At 38.7% G+C, this 18,157-nt stretch overlaps 1 protein-coding gene across 5 annotated transcripts in view; it reads right to left on the bottom strand.

Annotated features, from left to right (window-relative positions):
* The window catches only part of AGBL1 (AGBL carboxypeptidase 1), an 867,141-nt gene that overhangs the window by 391,082 nt on the left and 457,902 nt on the right, over nucleotides 1-18,157 (bottom strand). For all 5 annotated transcript variants that reach the window (XM_081550442.1, XM_081550439.1, XM_081550438.1 and 2 more), the window contains one exon: nucleotides 953-1,082. In XM_081550442.1, the coding sequence (XP_081406568.1) occupies nucleotides 953-1,082 (130 nt within the window). The remainder of the gene's footprint in view (nucleotides 1-952; nucleotides 1,083-18,157) is intronic.

Genomic DNA, 18,157 nt, shown 5'->3' on the forward strand with positions numbered 1-18,157 from the left:
CTAGAGAATTTTTTACTATTTAATAGACATATACATTTTCTTTCTTGACTAACAACTGGAAAAAAAAATAAAGACCCAGGAAATGAGATGAAATTCAATTTTTTGCCCAGTTTTCAGCAATGAATATTGAACTCCTGGCTTTGCTCTTGTTGTCAGTTAAACTGTTTCCCAAAAAGATACACTCAAGCTCTCATTCCCAGTACCTATGTATGTGACCTTATTTGAAAAAAGATTCTTTGCAGATGTAACCAAGTTAAGAGGAGCCCCTACTGAATTAGGGTAAGCCCTGATACAGTGTGGGCTTCCCAGGTGGCTCCGTGGTAAAGAATCTGCCGGCCAATGCAGGAGACGTGGGTTCGGTACCTGGGTTGGGAAGGTCCCCTGGAAAAGGAAATGACAACCCACTCCCGTATTCTTGCCTGGGAAATCCCATGAACAGAGGAGCAAGGTGGCTACAGTCCATGGGGTCACAAAGAGTCAGACACGACTGAGCATGCACACATTAGTCCAGTGACTGCTATGCGGAAAAGAAAAGAGAAATGTGTACACAGATATAGAGAGCAAAGATGGCCATCTGAAGACAGAGGCAGCGATTGGAGCTGTGCTCCTACAAGCCAAGGATGCTGACTGTTGGCAATCACCAGGAGCTAGGGCGAGGCAATGAAGGCTTCTTTCCCAGAGTCTTTGGAGAGATTAGGGGCTGCTGACATCTTAATTTCCAGACTTCCAGCCTCCAGAAAGATGTAACACAGGCTGCTGGGTTTTTTTTAATCTATACAGTTTGTGGTATTTTGCTGTGTCAGCCTTAGGAAATGAATATGCCCCCATTACAGCTTGTCGTACATAGGTCTTGGGCTTGTGTCTGGTTTTCCTGCCTGGACAGAAAGTACTCTGCCCCCTGAAAGGTGGAAGGAACCAGCCAAGAGTGTGGAAGCAGAAGGAAGTGACTCACCATGGGACTCCGCCCGATGCTGCCCAGGTAGTGGAGGAGTCCTTTGGCATGGTAGATTGTGGGTTGGAGATGAGCACTGGGAGACAGCCACTGTCTGTTCAAGTCCTCCCCTCTCAGTGAGCATCTGTGACTGCAGGAACAAACAACAAGCAAATAAATACACATTTAGAAGAAAATAACTTGAGAAAATAAAGCTCGACAAGACAAACAATTAAACTAATGAATCCAACTTCCTTCTGACTTCTGCTCAATTGGCGTCCATTGAAGATACCCAGAAAGATGCAGATCCCAACGTGTCGTGATTATTCACAGCTCCCCAAAGAGCTGGAAACCATATTTAACTTGATTCAGGGTCACCAGAGTTTGAAGATGAAGTTTGGGAAATATCGTTCTCCACTACCTACTTCCGAGGAGAACAAATTCAATACATTTCTCTAGGCTCTTCAGTTCCACAAATAATCATTATAATAATAAGTTGAGGTCAATATATCATGCTGGGCATGTTACATATGATCTTTCTGGCCCAATGATTCTGCCAAGTAGATATTATTGTACCCATGAAGACAGTGACACTTGAAGAAATGGTTAAATAAATGCTCCCAAATCACATAACTTAGAGTTAGGCTTTCCATCCAGGTCTGTTTCCCTCTGAGAAACAGCATAGGGTCTTTCTCCTATCACATTAACACCACCCTATCCATATAGATGCCACAGAAAGCTTGACATTTACTCAGAGAACTGGAGTGTCATTTTCAGAGACATCATCATGGATTATTAGCTCTAGAAATGAGCTCAAAAATCATACTTGTCCTCATTTGGGAAAAGAGGATGTTCACATTTAAAAGTATCAAGTCATTCTACAAAGGTGACACAGCTGGTTAATGAGAACAGTGACTTCAATTCAGAGGGAAGGAAGCTGAGATGCTGAGTGGCAGGTAAAGGGAACCTTAAAAGCCCAGGTCCACCAACGATTACCACTGCCGGCCCCCTTCTCTAGGGAGGCAACCAGAAGTCCTGCTGAAATGTTATTTATTTAATAGGCTGACAATCAAGCTACCAGAGATTAAGAGGAAGAAAAGCAGCATCTCCATCACCTAGTCCTTCCAACCTCCCTACCATGATCCCCAATACCACCTCCTACTGCCCTCGTCCTTCTCTTTTTTAAAATGTAATTTTATTTATTTATTTATTTTTGGCTGCCCTGAGTCTCCGCTGCTTTGCTGAGCCTTTTTCTGGTTGCAGTGAGAGGGTGCTATTCTTCATTGTCGTGTGAGTGTTTCTCATTGTGGTGGCTTCTCTGCAGAGAACAGGCTCTGTGCACCCTGGCTTCAGTAGCTGCAGCACGTGGGCTCAGCAATTGTGGCACATGGAATTAGTTGCTCAATAGTATGGAACCCACATCCCCTGGATTGGCAGGCAAATTCTTTACCACTGAGCCACCAGCGATGTCCTGCCCTTGTCCTTCTGTGCTTCAACTTAATCAAACTGCACACCACTCTCCCTGAGAAATCATGCCTGCTTGTCTCATTAACAGGACTCCCCCAAACTTCATCCCTTACCTCTTCAACATTCAAGGGTCAGTTCTTCAGGGAAAATTTCCCTGATCCCCAGACCCTTACCTTCTGGTGCCACTAAATATATTTCAACAGCATCCTTAGAGTTATCATAGAATCTTTTTTGGATGTTTTTTTTCAATTTATTTTTGTTTCTTTCACCTTTGTTGTTAAACTGTAAGCTTCCTTGGGGCAGAAACGGTTTCTTTGTTACCATCTAGACACAAATATAGTAACTGTGTCACAGTTGGTATTAGTAAATACTTTGGAGTGAAAATTAAATGTAGAACCGGATACTTTTTCTGTTTAAAGAAAAAACACTATTTTCAATAAATCTTGGAGGTGGAAGGAAAAAGGTTCAGCCTCCTCCTTTCAGCACTTTTTAATCTCATGTTTCTGAAATTATCTTTAAATATTAGTTTCCTGCTGCTTGTCAGCCCCTCTTACAGCTCACTGGAAACTGAAAATCTTTAGATTAATCATTTATCCTGATTTCACCATTAAAATATTTTGACTTGAGAAATGGTAGGTTTGTTGCATCTTCCTCTATGACTTTTATTCTTTTCTTGCTTTACATCCTTCACCATCCTCTTTTTAATAGCAATGACATTTAGAAATAGGGTTTCTGCCTGGCGACCAAGGAAGATGATAAAATACAAAGCAGATCTTTCGAAAGAAGCAAATAGCAATGGAAAGAAGCTGATGTCCCAGACTTTTTCCTAATCCTATTTGCTGTATTTAAATGAATTTCTCTTCTCCAATCAAGATAGTTGCCAGCACAACATCCCAGAGCCTCAGAATTTTCTCTAACTGCTCTGTGATTCTGCCTTGATCTGGATTCTCATCAACACTGAGGATTTCTTTTTTTCTTCGTAACATCAAAAGTAATGAAATCAGTGGAGGCCCCTTAAAAGTATTTGTTTGTAGCAATGAGAATGCAAGCTTTCTCTGTGACCAGTAACCAGCAATTCCATGCAACTCTCTCTTTCTCTGCTTTCCTTCTGTTCCACAGAGATCAAGTTCTAGAGCAAGGTCCACAAGGAAAAGACCCAGAGGTTGCCAACAGCAGATGTACCACTGAAGAACAACAGTTCTTCAAAATGTAGGGGCGGAGTGGAGTCTTGTGCTGCAATCAGAATAAGCCTGAGTGTTGGTTAAAAAAGATCGAGTCTCAACTCTCAGCTTTGTCACCAGATAAGGGGGTTGGGGACTTCTGAGAGTCAATACTGTCATATGCAAAAGAATATAGATATTCCTACCTTACCTCTCAGGATTATTCTGAGGGTTAAAAGAAACGATCTGTTTTAAATATCTCCGTGGTGAAATACCTACGTAACTCTATCTCCACCACTGTCGACGTCCACGTCATGTCTACATCTATATCCACATGCATAATGTCTATTTCCATCTGTATCTACATCTTCATCTTCAACTATAATGCTCAGGGATGCAAAGCACCACTTGGATTATGTTCATTAGTTCTTTATCTCATCCTAACACTTTTCCTTATGAGTAGTCATGAGAGAACTGTATGCACTTTGATTGGAAGGGAGAAGAATCCTGACTGGGAAACTCAAATAAGAGGCAGTGGTTAGTTTTTAAATTCAAGCTGACTTGAACACATTCAAGAGTGGAAACCATGAGACTGAAGAGAAAAAGACTTATCTAAGGAATAGTACAGACGAGGCTGTTTCCAGGGCAAGAATAGAGACAGACACAAGAGAATGAATATGTGGACATGGTGGGAAGGGGAGGGTGAGACAAATTTGGAGAGTAGGATTGACATTTATGCAGTACCATGTGTTAAACAGAAAGCTAGTGGGAAGCTGCTATAAAGAACAAGGAGCTCAGCTCACTGCCCTGTGATGACCTAGACGGATGGGATGGTGGGGGAGGCTGAAGGGGGAGGGATATGTGTATATGTCTAGATGATTCACTTTGTTATATAGCAGAAACTAATACAATGTCATAAAGCAATTTCCAATAAAAAATAAAATGTTGTCTAAGGAAAAAAATGCAAGGATATAACAACATAAATTGCTGAACAGACTATTTAATAGTACCAAGCAGGCCATTAAATTGTACCAAGGGAAGGATGGCTTCTAAGATTGACTAGGTATGCAGATTTGGGGAGAAATTGGATTCATTTGAGACTTAAGCAAGTCTTTTCTCCTATTATTTGGGGAAAAAATTTGCTGGTTTTTCAGAGGCGGAGACAACAATGCATTCCTTAGGTCTATCTAGGTGGCATGAACTTGGGAAACCCATATGTATTTGTATTCAGTGTTCTCTGTGTGGCTCTGGTTTTGAGAGTATCTCTGTGTGTGCTTATGGCTTCAGCAGTTCCTAGATTTCCTCAATTTCACATTATTACAACAAGTGCTGCACCTAACTCGAGTTCTGCTCCTTTTAACGCAAATCCATTTTCTTCCAATCTCCAAACCCATTTAGCATTTTGCGTTAATGACATCAGCGATTTGTGCAGTCAGAGGAACTGCTGTCGCTCTTCCTGGGGATTTGTTATAAGCATTTGAAGATGAAATGCACCCCATCTTATTATCTACTGTAGCATTTCTGAAATGACAGCTGCTGCCTCTATGTGGAGAAAATTAGCAGATGGACAGCTATGACTGGCTGGCAATAAATTCAGCGCCTCTAATTTCCGAAAAGGGGTCATCCTTCAAATAGAGTTTGAAGTCCTGTTTTGCTTCTAACAAGAGGAAAATGGTCAGCATTGCTATCTTTTTTCCCCACTGAAAAACTGCAGAAGTACAGAGTGGGGAAGAAACACTTCCTTTTGATTTTCACAAAGGAAGTCATTTGACTCAAATAGTCCTCCCTATTTTTTAAAAAACAAAAGCATTGGTTTAAGAGAGTGTCAAACAGAGTGAAGTAAGTCAGAAAAAGAAAAACTTCATATATGAATGCATATATGTGGGATCTACAAAAATGTTATAGATCAACTTATTTGCAAACCAGAAATAGAGACAGATGCAGAGTACAAACATGGATACCAAAGGGTATAAAGGGGAGAGGTGGGAAGAATTGGGAGACTCGGATGGACATGTACACATTACTGTGTATAAAATAGATAACTACTGTATGGCACAGGGAACTCAGTTCTTTGCGGTCATCTGAATGGGAAGGAAGTCCAAAAGGAAGGGGATATATGTACACATGTAGCTGATGCACTTTGTTCTACAGTAGACACTAATACAACATTGTAATGCAACTTTCTTGTTTAGTCACTAAGCCATGTCTGACTCTTTTGTGACCCCACGGACTGTACCTACCAGGCTCCTCTGACCATGGGATTTTCCAGGTAAGAATACTGGAGTGGGTTGCCATTTCCTTCTCAGGGGATCTTTCCAACTCATGTATCGAACTTGCATCTCTTGAGTCTCCTGCATTGGCAGGCATATTCTTTACCACCAAAGAATCCATGCCACCTGGGAAGCCTCTCTGAGTACTTTACATGTATATTATGAGCCTGCTCTTTTTAGGTTATTTGCAGCACATGTCTAGGATATCTCTCTAATTAAACCTGCAGTTTTTGGTAGGTCAAATTCCTTCCCTTAAAAAAAAAAAAAAAAACGCTTTTGGTCTCCTGAAAATGTGGTCATTTTATGGGCTCCAAAATCACTGCAGATGGTGATTGCAGCCATGAAATTAAAAGACACTTACTCCTTGGAAGGAAAGTTATGACCAACCTAGACAGCACATTGAAAAGCAAAGACATTACTTTGTCAACAAAGGTCCATCTAGTCAAGGCTATGGTTTATCCAGTGGTCATGTATGGATGTGAGAGTTGGACTATAAAGAAAGCTGAGCGCCAAAAAACTGATGCTTTTGAACTGTGGTGTTGGAGAAGACTCTTGAGAGTCCCTTGGACTGCAAGCAGATCCAACCAGTTAGTCCATCCTAAAGGAAATCAGTCCTGAATATTCATTGGAAGGACTGATGCTGAAGCTTAAACTCCAATACTTTGGCCACCTGATGCGAAGAGCTGACTCACTGGAAAAGACCCTGATGCTGGGAAAGATTGAGGGCAGGAGGAGAAGGGGATAACAGAGGATGACATGGTTGGATGGCATCACCAACTCAACGGACATGGGTTTGTGTGGACTCCGGGAGTTGGTGATGGACAGGGGAGGCCTGGCGTGCTGCGGTTCATGGGTCGCAAAGAGTCGGACATGACTGAGTGACTGAACTGAACTGAAATGATGACCAAAAAAAAAAACACATATCAGCCAAAATTACCCAAAAATGAATCAGAAAGGACAGTTCTAAGAGGTCACTGAATAAAAGTCATCATCTTCATGGTAACCTAAGCATACCTTAAAGGCCAGATAGTCTAAAGGGAAATGATGTCACTCGAAACCACTTTTTAACATCGGTTGTAGATTTTATGATGGACTTCCCAGGTGGCGCTAGTGATATAAAAACTTTGCCTTCCCGTGGAGGAGATACAGAGACAGAGTTTCAATCCCTGGGTTGGGAAGATCCCCTGGAGGAGGGCATGGCACCCCACTGCAGTATTCTTGGCTGGAGCATCCTATGGACAGAGGAGCCTGATGGGCTACAGTCCATGGGGTCACAAAGAGTCAGACAAGATTGAAGCAACTTAGCATGCACACATATGGGTTTTATGTATTTGCTAAGAACAAGGATTATCCTGACCAGAGAATGGGAAATAAATGATCTAACCAAAGGCCTTGACACACAGACCCTGAACTAGCAGCACCCTTGAAGCAAAGAAAGAATTAGAGGGCAGAAGAAGAAAGAGGAAAAGTGAGATGCTTCCTGAAAGAGAATCTATAAAGCTGCAGTCAGACAATCAAATGATTCAAAAATCTCCCATCCAGCCATGACTGATCAAAGGAGAGATGGGGCCCTTCAGACTGAATGAGTGATACCAGGCTTGATAATATTAGTGCCCGCAGCACAGCAAGCTCTGTAGTCTAAAGAGAGGCAGAGTGTTTGAGATTTAGCAAGTGCTTTACCATTCACTGCACATCTTAGTAACAGGAGAGAGCGTGGGTGCAGGAGAATATTTATCAAGGTAAACAGTTGCAAGAGGGGACATGACAGAGCAGCACAGGCCACTGTGGGCCAGACACTGTACCCAGAGCTTTCCAAATAAAGACCGCCTGGATCAGGAAAAGGAGGATAGAGAAAAAACAAAACAAAACACAGGGTCTTGTTAAGGCCATCATCACTGTACAGCTCAAACAATCAGCGTTGTGAGAGATATATTGTGTTCAAAATATTTCTGTCATACAAAAAGCTCAGATAGACAATAGTCTAGAGTGAAGGGGAAAAAAGCAATCAAACCCAAGGGCCCCTCAACATATCCAAGAACCCAGCCACGTGGTGCCAGAAGACTGGTCACCCCAGAGCCCAGGTAGAGGTAAGCTGAGGTCCTTAAATGATGGACCGATCCGCACATGACTATGGGGCTTCTCTGATGGCTCAGGGGTAAAGAACCCACCTGCCAATGTAGGAGATGCAAGTTCAGTCCCTAGGTTGGGAAGATCCCTGGAGAAGGAAATGGCAACCAACTCCAGTGGCTTGCCTGGGAAATCCCATGGACAGAGGAGCCTGGTAGGCTGCAGTCCATGGGGTTGCAAAAGACTTGGACACAACTTAGCCACTAAACAAAGAAATGACCAGGGTGGAAATCTCAACTTGGTTAAATAAATCACCCAGAGTTGACACTTGAACCTAGGTTAGTCCAAACCTAACCTGCTCATTTTCCTCAAAGTATTGTCACAGTAGCATCATGTGAGAGCTTGATAGGTATGTAGAAACCTGGGTCCCATCCCTGTTTCTTCATTTTAACAAGACCTCCAAAGAATCTGTATGCACATTTAGTGAACATGTTTAAAGGATTGGAATGCAAATTGGTATAGATACTATGGAGAACAGTTTGGGTTCTTTAAAAAACTAAAAACTAGAGCTACAGTATAATTCAGCAAAAACCCACTCCTGGACATACAGCTTCAGCAAACCATAATTAGAAAAGATACATCCACCTCTTTGTTCATAGCAGCACTATTTATGATAGCCAAGACATGGAAACAACCTAAATGTCCATCAACAGATAGATGAAGATGTGATGTGATTGTGTGTGTGTATGTTTGTGTGTGTATCTATATATACACACAATGTATGTGTGTGTGATGTATGTGTAATGGAATGTTACTCAGCCATGAAAAGGAAATAATGACATTTGAAGCAGCATGGATGGACCTAGGGATTATCAAACTAAGTGAAGTAAGTCAAAGACAAATATTTGACATCACTTTTAAGTGGAATCTAAAAAATGATACAAATTAACTTATTTATGAGACAGAAACCATACATAGACTTAGAAAACAAATTTACTTTTACCAAAGGAGAAGGTGAGGGAAAGGGATAAATTAGGAGTTTGGGATTAATGTATGCATAATACTATACATAAAATGGATAATCAACAAGGACCTACTGTACAGGACAAGGAACTCTACTCAAAACTGTGTAATAACCTATATGTGAAAAGAATCTGAAAAAGAATATATATATATATATGTATATGTATAAATGAATCACTTTGCTGTGCACCTGAAACTATTACAACATTATAAACCGACTATACTCCAATATAATTTTTTTCAAAAAGCCAAAGGCAATAAGCAAAAGAAGCATTGTCTTATACTTTACGGAAAGAAAGAAAATTAACACTTATATAGGAACGTGGACTTTATAAAGGACTTTATTGTCACAACACTTGCAGGAATCTAGAGCATTTGCTATTTAGAATCACTGGCATCTGACTCCGAGCAGCACCAGCTCCAAAAGCTTTAAGATGTATCTCCCCTACTTTCCCACTTCATTTTCCCCACGATTGAATTAGTCTATTGCATGTTTTAATTTGAAAACCAATGTAGAGTTAGGATGAAAGTGTGTTTTCTCTAAGTTATTGTGACAAGTCTGGTTTCATAACATCATTCAGACATCCAATGTAACAAAAGATAACAAGCAAAGGACAGGGTCAAATCAGGTCAGACCATATTATGGAGTGGGAAATATTGTAGTCCTACAATATTACCAGTATAAATCAGGAATATGTAACATGTTAATTCAAATTTCTCCTTAGAACTGAGTCATACACAACTGACTCAGTAAAAGTGACAAATAGATTCAAGGGGTTAGATCTGATAGACAGACTGCCTGAAGAACTATGGACGGAGGTTCGTGACATTATACAGGAGATCATCCCCAAGAAAAAGAAATGCAAAAAGGCAAACAGTTGTTTGAGAAGTACTTACAAATAGCTGAGAAAAGAAGAGAAAATGAAAGGTAAAGGAGAAAAGTAAAGATATACTCATTTGAATGTAGAGTTCTAAATAATAGCTAGGAGAAATAAGAAAGCCTTCCTCAATGATCAACGCAAAAAATATAGAGGAAAACAACAGAATGGGAAAGACTAGAGATCTCTTGAAGAAAAATAGAGATACAAGGGAACATTTCATGCAAAGATGGGCACAATAAAAGACAGAAGTGGCATTGACCTAACAGAAGCAGAAGATATGAAGAAGAGGTGGCAAGGAAGATCTTCATGATGCAGATAACCATGAAGATGTGATCACTCACCAAGAGCCAGACATCCTGGAATGCGAAGTTAAGTGGTCCTCAGGAAATATCACTGCAAACAAAGTTAGTGGAGGTGATGGAATTCCAATTGAGCTATTTCCAATCCTAAAAGATAATGCCATAAAAGTGCTGCACACAATATGCCAGCAAATTTGGAAAACTCAGAAGTGGCAACAGGAATGGAAAACGTCAGTTTTCAGTCCAATCCCAAAGAAGGGCAATGCCAAAGAATGCTCAAACTACTGCACAATTGCACTCATCTCACATGCTAGCAAAGTAATGTAAAAATTCTCCAAAGCAGACTTCAACAATATGTGAACCATGAACTTCCAGATGTTCAAGCTAGATTTAAAAAAGGCAGAGGAACCACAGATCAAATTGCCAACATCTGTTGGATCATCGAAAAAGCAAGAGAGTTCCAGAAAAACATCTGCTTCTGCTTTATTGATTACACCAAAGCCTTTGACTGTGTAGATCGCAACAAATTGGAAAATCCTTCAAGAGATGGGAATACCAGACCACCTTACCTGCCTCCTAAGAAATCTGTATGCAAATCAAGAAGCAACAGTTAGAACTGGACATGGAACAACAGATTGATTCCAAATTGGGAAAGGAGTACATCAAGCCTATATATTGTCATCCTGCTTATTTAACTTCCATGCAAAGTACATCATGAGAAACGTTGGGCTGGATGAAGCACAAATTGGAATCAAGATTGCCAGGAGAAATATCAATAACCTCTGAGACACAGATGACATCACCCTTATGGCAGAAAGCAAAGAGGAACTGAAGAGCCTCTTGATGAAAGTGAAAGAGCAGAGTGAAAAAGGTGGCTTAAAGCTCAACATTCAAAATACTAAGATCATGGCATCCGGTCCCATCATTTCATGGCAAATAGATGGGGAAACAGTGGAAACAGTGACAGACTTTATTATGGGTGGCTCCAAAATCACTGCAGATGGTGACTGCAGCTATGAAATTAAAAGACGCTTGCTCCTTGGAAGAAAAGCTACGACCAACCTAGACAGCATGTTCAAAAGGAGAGACATTACTTTGCTGACAAAGGTCCATCTAGTCAAAGCTATGGTTTTTCCAGTAGTCGTGTAAAGATGTGAGAGTTGGACTATATAGAAAGCCAAGTGCCAAAGAATTGATGCTTTTGAACTGTAGCATTGGAGAAGACTCTTGAGAGTTCCATGGACAGCAAGGAGATCCTACCAGTCCATCCTAAAGGAAATCAGTCCTGAATATTCGTTGGAAGGACTGATGCCGAAGTTGAAACTCCAATACTTTAGCCACCTGATGAGAACGGATTAATTGGAAAAGACTGTGATGATGGGAAAGATTGAAGGCAGGAGGAGAAGGGGACGACAGTGGATGAAATGGTTGGATGGCATCATCAATTTGATGTACTTGAGTTTGAGCAGGCTCTGGGATTTGGTGATGGACAGAGAGGCCTGGTGTGCTGCAGTCCATGGGGTCACGAAGAGTTGGACACGAATGAGCAGCTGAACTGACTGAGGAAGAATAATTTATTTAATTTCTAAAATTTTAAATCCATCAATAATCTTTGCAAAATGTTGCCAGAACAGGAAATTATAAAAGAGTTTTTCAAAAATTGAGAACTAAGTATTACCTCCATAATGTTAAAAAAAAATAAGAAATATTGTTTTAGAAAAAGTCAACACCCATTCCTGAGTGGGACAATCAAGAAAATAAGGATCGTTGGATACTTCTGTGTCATAGTATGTGTATAAAGGTGCCCATCAATTCTGATTCTACATATATATCTATATATATATATACACACACACATTTTTTATATATATTTATTATGACCTAGAAAACCAATGTTGAACTCATACAATAAATAATTCAGTAAGGTAACAAGATATAATATTACAATAGAGAAGAAAATGATCATATAAGAGAGCTGTTAAATAATTTGGTGCATTTAAAAAATGGAGTATGTGCGATTGTTAAGAAAAAAGAGGAAGATGTCTATTTACTAGTATGGAATGGTGATTTTCATGATATAAAGCTAATGTTAAAAATTATATATATAAAAACCATATTTTAGAATGAAGAAGACATGACAATATATATAATATATATATATATATATTGATTTATGCAAATAACATAAGATAAAAAACTAATAAGACTGATTGGGCTTCCTCAGTGGCTCAGTGGTAAAGAATCCACCTGCCAATACCGAAAACACCAGTTCCACTCCTGGGGTGGGAAGATCCCCTAGTGAAGGAGATGGCAATCCACCACAATGTTCTTGCCTGGGAAATTCCACGGACAGAGAAGCTGGGCAGGCTACAGTCCATGGGGTCAGAAAAGAGTCGGACATGACTCAGAAACTAAAACATAAAGATTGATTACTTTCAGAAGACAGATAGAAATAGGATATAAAGCATGGATGAATGGGAATTGGGTAGGAGGAATCAAGGGCAAATGACACTTCTCTAATTTTACCTTTCTGTATTGTTCCAACTTTTAGAATCATGTTAATGTCTCACATACTCATAAGAATAAATAAATATGAGAAAACTATGAACAGAACTCCAAATGGATTAGTTACAAATAAACTCTATGGCAAATAAATAACACTTATGGAAGTGAAGGAAATAACTGACTCAAGTAACTTTATAAAATAATGTTACCACCTACTCTAAAGCTAAAGACAAAAACAATAGTACACAAGTGTGTTTTTCACAACAGTCTGTAGTTCTGAGCTAGCAATTCTAAAATGACTTCAGATGTACTCTAGAATTGACTAAATAAGTAAATCAGTTATACATAATAACAATCAGGTATCTCACAGTCACAAAAAGAATTATAAATAAAGAATTAACTCTGTAATGTTGGTCTGGAATCGAAAGTATCAGCGTGAATTTATGGTTTCTTATAGAAAGGTAGATTAAACAGGTACAGGTGTATGCGTAGTGGTGAATGTATTCATGCATTTGGTTCCTATTTCTGTCCACTGGAAGGACCTAGATAAGCCCCGAATAGCATGAATATATAAAATGCTCAGATCAAAGTTCCCAAGTAACAGTATTTAATCAAAGAAATCAAGGCTTCTTGAAGAAATGCCTAGCTTCAGAGGTGGGGTGATGAAAGAATATCAGTATAGAATATATTATGATGCCAGAATTTTTAAAGCACTCAGAAATAATGGGAACATGTTGAAATGACAGAAGAATCAATTTGAAGGGAAGCTCAATGACCAAATGTGGTTAAGATTTGAACACTAAAATCAAGTAATTATTAATAAGTAATTATTCAGAAGTTTGTACCGATATAAGTACATAAAGGAAGAGCTCTTCATTTGAGCAGAATTCCAGTTAGTTAAAACAGAAAGAGTGAAGGAAAATAAAGTTACCATTTGGCAAATACAATAGTAATTGTTATAAGCCAGAATCATCAATGGATGCTAAAATTAGTGGGTAATGATCAGTAATATGATGAGGAATAGAATATTTACATAGACTTGTGTCCCCATACAGAGAAGGCAATGGCACCCCACTCCAGTACTCTTGCCTGGAAACTCCCGTGGACGGAGGAGCCTGGTAGGCTGCAGTCCACGGGGTCGCGAAGAGTCGGACATGACTGAGCGACTTCCCTTTCACTTTTCACTTTTATGCATTGGAGAAGGAAATGGCAACCCACTCCAGTGTTCTTGCCTGGAGAATCCCAGGGACGGCAAAGCCTGGTGGGCTGCCGTCTATGGGGTTGCACAGAGTCAGACACGACTGAAGCGACTTAGCAGCAGCAGCAGCAGTGTCCCCATAAGATACTTATTAATTTCAAAGGGAAATAATTAGTAAATTTATGGTGAAGAAACCCAGTAGATACAACCTTAATCAACAGATCAAAGATAACATCACCATTAGAAATACATATGCACTGAGAAGGACACAACATCACTTATATGTTGCTTTTGCCAAAAATACAGGATATAAATTTAATCATCAGAAAAAGTCAAATTAATGTGTACACTCCAAATAACAGACCGGTACTCATCAAACATGTCCAGATAAAGAAAAATAAAAAAGGATGACATGTTATTCTAGATTGGAGGGGATTAGGAAGACATGAACATGGGACTTCCCTTGTGCTCCAGTGGTTAATACTTTGCCTTCCAGTGAATAGGGTACAGGTTTGATCCCTGGTCGGGGAGCTAAGATCTCTCAGGCCTCACAGTCAAACACCCAAAATATAAATCAGAAGCAATATTCAATAAAGGCTTTAAAATTGGTCCACATCAAAAAAATCTTTTTAAAGACTTTTTTTAAAAAAAAGACATGAATACTACATGCATTGGAAAAATGATCTTTATTGGCACAATTGATGAAATCTGAACCAATACTAGTGTCTTGATGTTGTTTTCTAAGTTTCATCATTATACTGTGGATATGCAAGATGCTACAAAATGGGTTAAATACACACACACACACACACACACACACACACGGTTTTTTGTACAATTATTACAACTTTTACTTTTCTGACAGATGTTTATTATTTCAAAATAAATGCTTAAAGGATTTTTAAAAATTTAAATTTAAAAAAGGAACAAACCCTATAATTCATGAAAAAAATAACAGATAATTTTAAAACTCAGAAATAACTCAATAAATGGTTAGGAAAAGAAATTATAATTTTGAAAATGAAACCTAGAGCAGAAAGAATGAGTTAATCAATACAACAAATAATGTCTTATAAGAAAAATGTGAATAAAAAATTTAAACCTAAGGAAAGAGAAAGTGAAAGTCACTCAGTCCTGTCCAACTCATTGTGACCTTATGGACTATATAGTCTAGGGAATTCTCCAGGCCAGAATACTGGAGTGGGTAGTCTTTCCCTTCTCCAGGGGACCTTCCCAACCCAGATTGCAGATGGATTCTTTACCAGCTGTGCCACACAAGGGAAGCCCAATCCTAAGGAATCAAAGAGGTAAAAAGGATTTAAGAGAAACTGACACACCGCAAGTGAAGACAGGCAAACAGTGACCCGTGTAACAGGGTGCGTAAGAGAGAAAACAAGGCCAAGATCAGAACAAATGCTATACTAAAAGGACTAAGAAACTTACATTGAGAAAACTCACATAAAATCACAAAAGAATTAAAATCACATTGCAATAATTTATTATATATCTGAGATATATAATATTGATCCAGAACCAACATCAAGACATAATCTAGTGATATTACTGGATTTTAAAGAAAAAAACTCATTTAGGAGCAAGGCAATAAAAACACTGTACTTAAAAAGGAAAAATTAGGTTATCTCTTTTGGCAGCAATGTTTCAGAAGAAAATTGAATAGTGATATTCAAGGAATTAAATAAGACATTCAAAGGAAGAAAATATGAGACAAATTTGTTTGTATCCAACAAAAGTGATCCTCAGATACAAAGAGGAACAGACACATTGTTATTAATATTCAAGAACCCAAGGAATGTTATCCCCATGAGCCTGTCCTAAGAAATACATTAGAGAACAAACTCAGACACGCAAACGATCAGAGAGCTATGGGTATTTTCAATTTTTATAAAAGTAACCCGTGGATATTGATGCCATAGAACTCATTTCACATTAACATTATAGTTCCCTCCACCGGAAGCTGAGCCCTTAGAAGGTAAAAGATAGCATCTTGTCACATCTCTGAATCCCAGAACCAGGTACAGCACCTGACCCACTGAAATTATTCATTGAACATATATGAATGTGAATAAGACAGCATTGAATTTAAATTTTCTAATTTAAATGTCATAAAAGAAGTGTGCTTAAATAAATGCTTAATAAAGCAAAATCAGTTGTGAAGCAAAACTCTTTTGAGTTTCAAATGTTTTCTGACATCACAAAAGCCAAAGCAGATTATTCCCAGCCTTTATTTTTACCTTAGTTGTCATGTTTGCTATGTAAAATAAAATGGATACTTTTATTTTTTTAATAGTGAAAGATCCCATCACTACAAGAAAAACAATAAGGTACACCCCATCTTTTTATATCAGGCCAGAGGATCATAAAACTGGTTTGCCTCCGCATCACCATCATAACTAACATTCACTGAGTGCCAATCTTTTGTTAAGGGGTTCTAGGCATTATCTCCACTGATCTTCACAATAATCCTATAGGCATTGTTATTATAATTGCCGCTTTGCAGATGAGAAAATAGAGGTTTGGGACAGTTAAGTAATTTGTCTAAATTAGCAAAAGTACCTTAGTTTCTGGTTTCAGAGTAAAAGGCATAATACAGAAGAAGGTTATTTCATAAAAGTCTTAACCACCCTATCCCGTGGACAGATGAACTCAACGTCCTCAAGGGATGAAAGGTGGGGAAGAAACCTACAGAAACGGACCACCTTTGCCTCCCATACCTACATGAACCAGAGTGTTCCAGCTTGTGTCTAACCTGCACATTGAAATTTAGGGTCAGACTTTGTTTGAAGAAAGGATCACGGTGTTTAATACGTTAACAACTGATGGCTTGTGAGTCCAGTGTCATTCCTCGATTCAGCCTTAGGCATCTGTTGACAATTTAGATCCAGTTTTCTCATATGTAAAATTAATACTCCCCTTAATGCTTGACAAGTTGGTGTAATGTATAAAATTTTATTCAAAAGAAGAAAGCATTGTATAAAACCACATATTATTCATTAATTCACTGTATATTTATTGTTATAATATCTACCGTGTGTCAGATACTATTCTTATCCTGAGGAATACAGTCATAAACAAGCCCTACTAGGAATTTACATTCTGGGGATTATGATCAAGTGGTAATTAAAGACAGGCAGATGTCCATCATATTTGTTAATTTTGCAGCACAGTAACCAGCATGTGGCAGGCAACCAATTCATCATGATTGAAGGAACTCCCCATTCTACTGCTGAAGAATATTTCTTTTCTGGGAAGCCAATATATAAATTAAAACCACAACTTAAAAAAAAAAAAACTGTTAATTCAACAGATTTAATTATAGGGTATTGATTTTTTTTCCTGATCATCTCTGTCTCGGCAGGCTCTCTGTACTGCTACAGTCTAAAAATCTCTATGCCTTCCTTGTTAGAGAGAAACTCTTGATGAAAAACTTCCATGTAAAGATCAAAACCATTACCACTGAGAAAAATAAAAATTGTCCTTTCTAAAACTGCAATTTGTTTCATTCTCTTATCCTTAATGCAAGTGCTGATAAATTTACAGCTGAGATATCCCCCCAAAACCAGAAATTAGGGTCCTTTAATTAGACCAAATAGCACCCCATGTTTTCCTTCCTGAATGAAAAAAATCATAGCTGTTTACTTGTTCTCTTTTTCTATGCCTCTGAGGATTCTTTCACATTAAGGCAATTTTTCGTTATGGACCAGAAGGTATACAGGACATTTACAACTCCCTGATGAGCTGTAAGCCAAAAGATATCTCAAGAGAGTAAAACTCTTCCCTCTCCAGCTAACTAGTAGAGGTAGCAAGGAAAGTGATTTTCTGCTTTCTCCAGAGGATGTCAATGTGTTTAACTCTGGTGCATAATAAAATCCAGATAAGTCTCTTGGGGAAAGAAACAGAGATGCAGAAGATAATTTCTGCTGATTGGGAGTTTCAGTAGCTAGAAACATTCACCTCATCCCCTGAAAGCAACACTATCAGTACCATCCTAGATAAAGGAATGAAGAAAGTCATCAAAGAAGTCTGGTGTTTCTTCTTCTTAAAGTCCTGGCAGGAGAAAGTTGAAAGTTTGGGAGGATACTACTTACAGTGCTAAAGAGAAAGTCAAAAAACAAACTGAGATTTAGTCTTGGTTTGGACACTTGCTTCTATGGGATCTTAAACATGTTCCTTAATATTGCTTGACTCAGAGTTGTTATTTGTTTAAAAAATTAGGATGCAGGATCTTTAGCCTGGGTAACTCTCCTTTAAAAATTGACTATTCTAAGAAAAGAAAAAGAGAGAAAAAGAAATATACAAGGGGAGAGGAGAGTACAGAGGTGGGCTATACAGTTTTAC

This window comes from Giraffa tippelskirchi, chromosome 12 (genome assembly GCF_054371585.1).
Source record: "Giraffa tippelskirchi isolate mGirTip1 chromosome 12, T2T-mGirTip1v1.2.pri, whole genome shotgun sequence".
In the NCBI taxonomy this organism is placed as follows: Eukaryota; Metazoa; Chordata; class Mammalia; order Artiodactyla; family Giraffidae; genus Giraffa; species Giraffa tippelskirchi.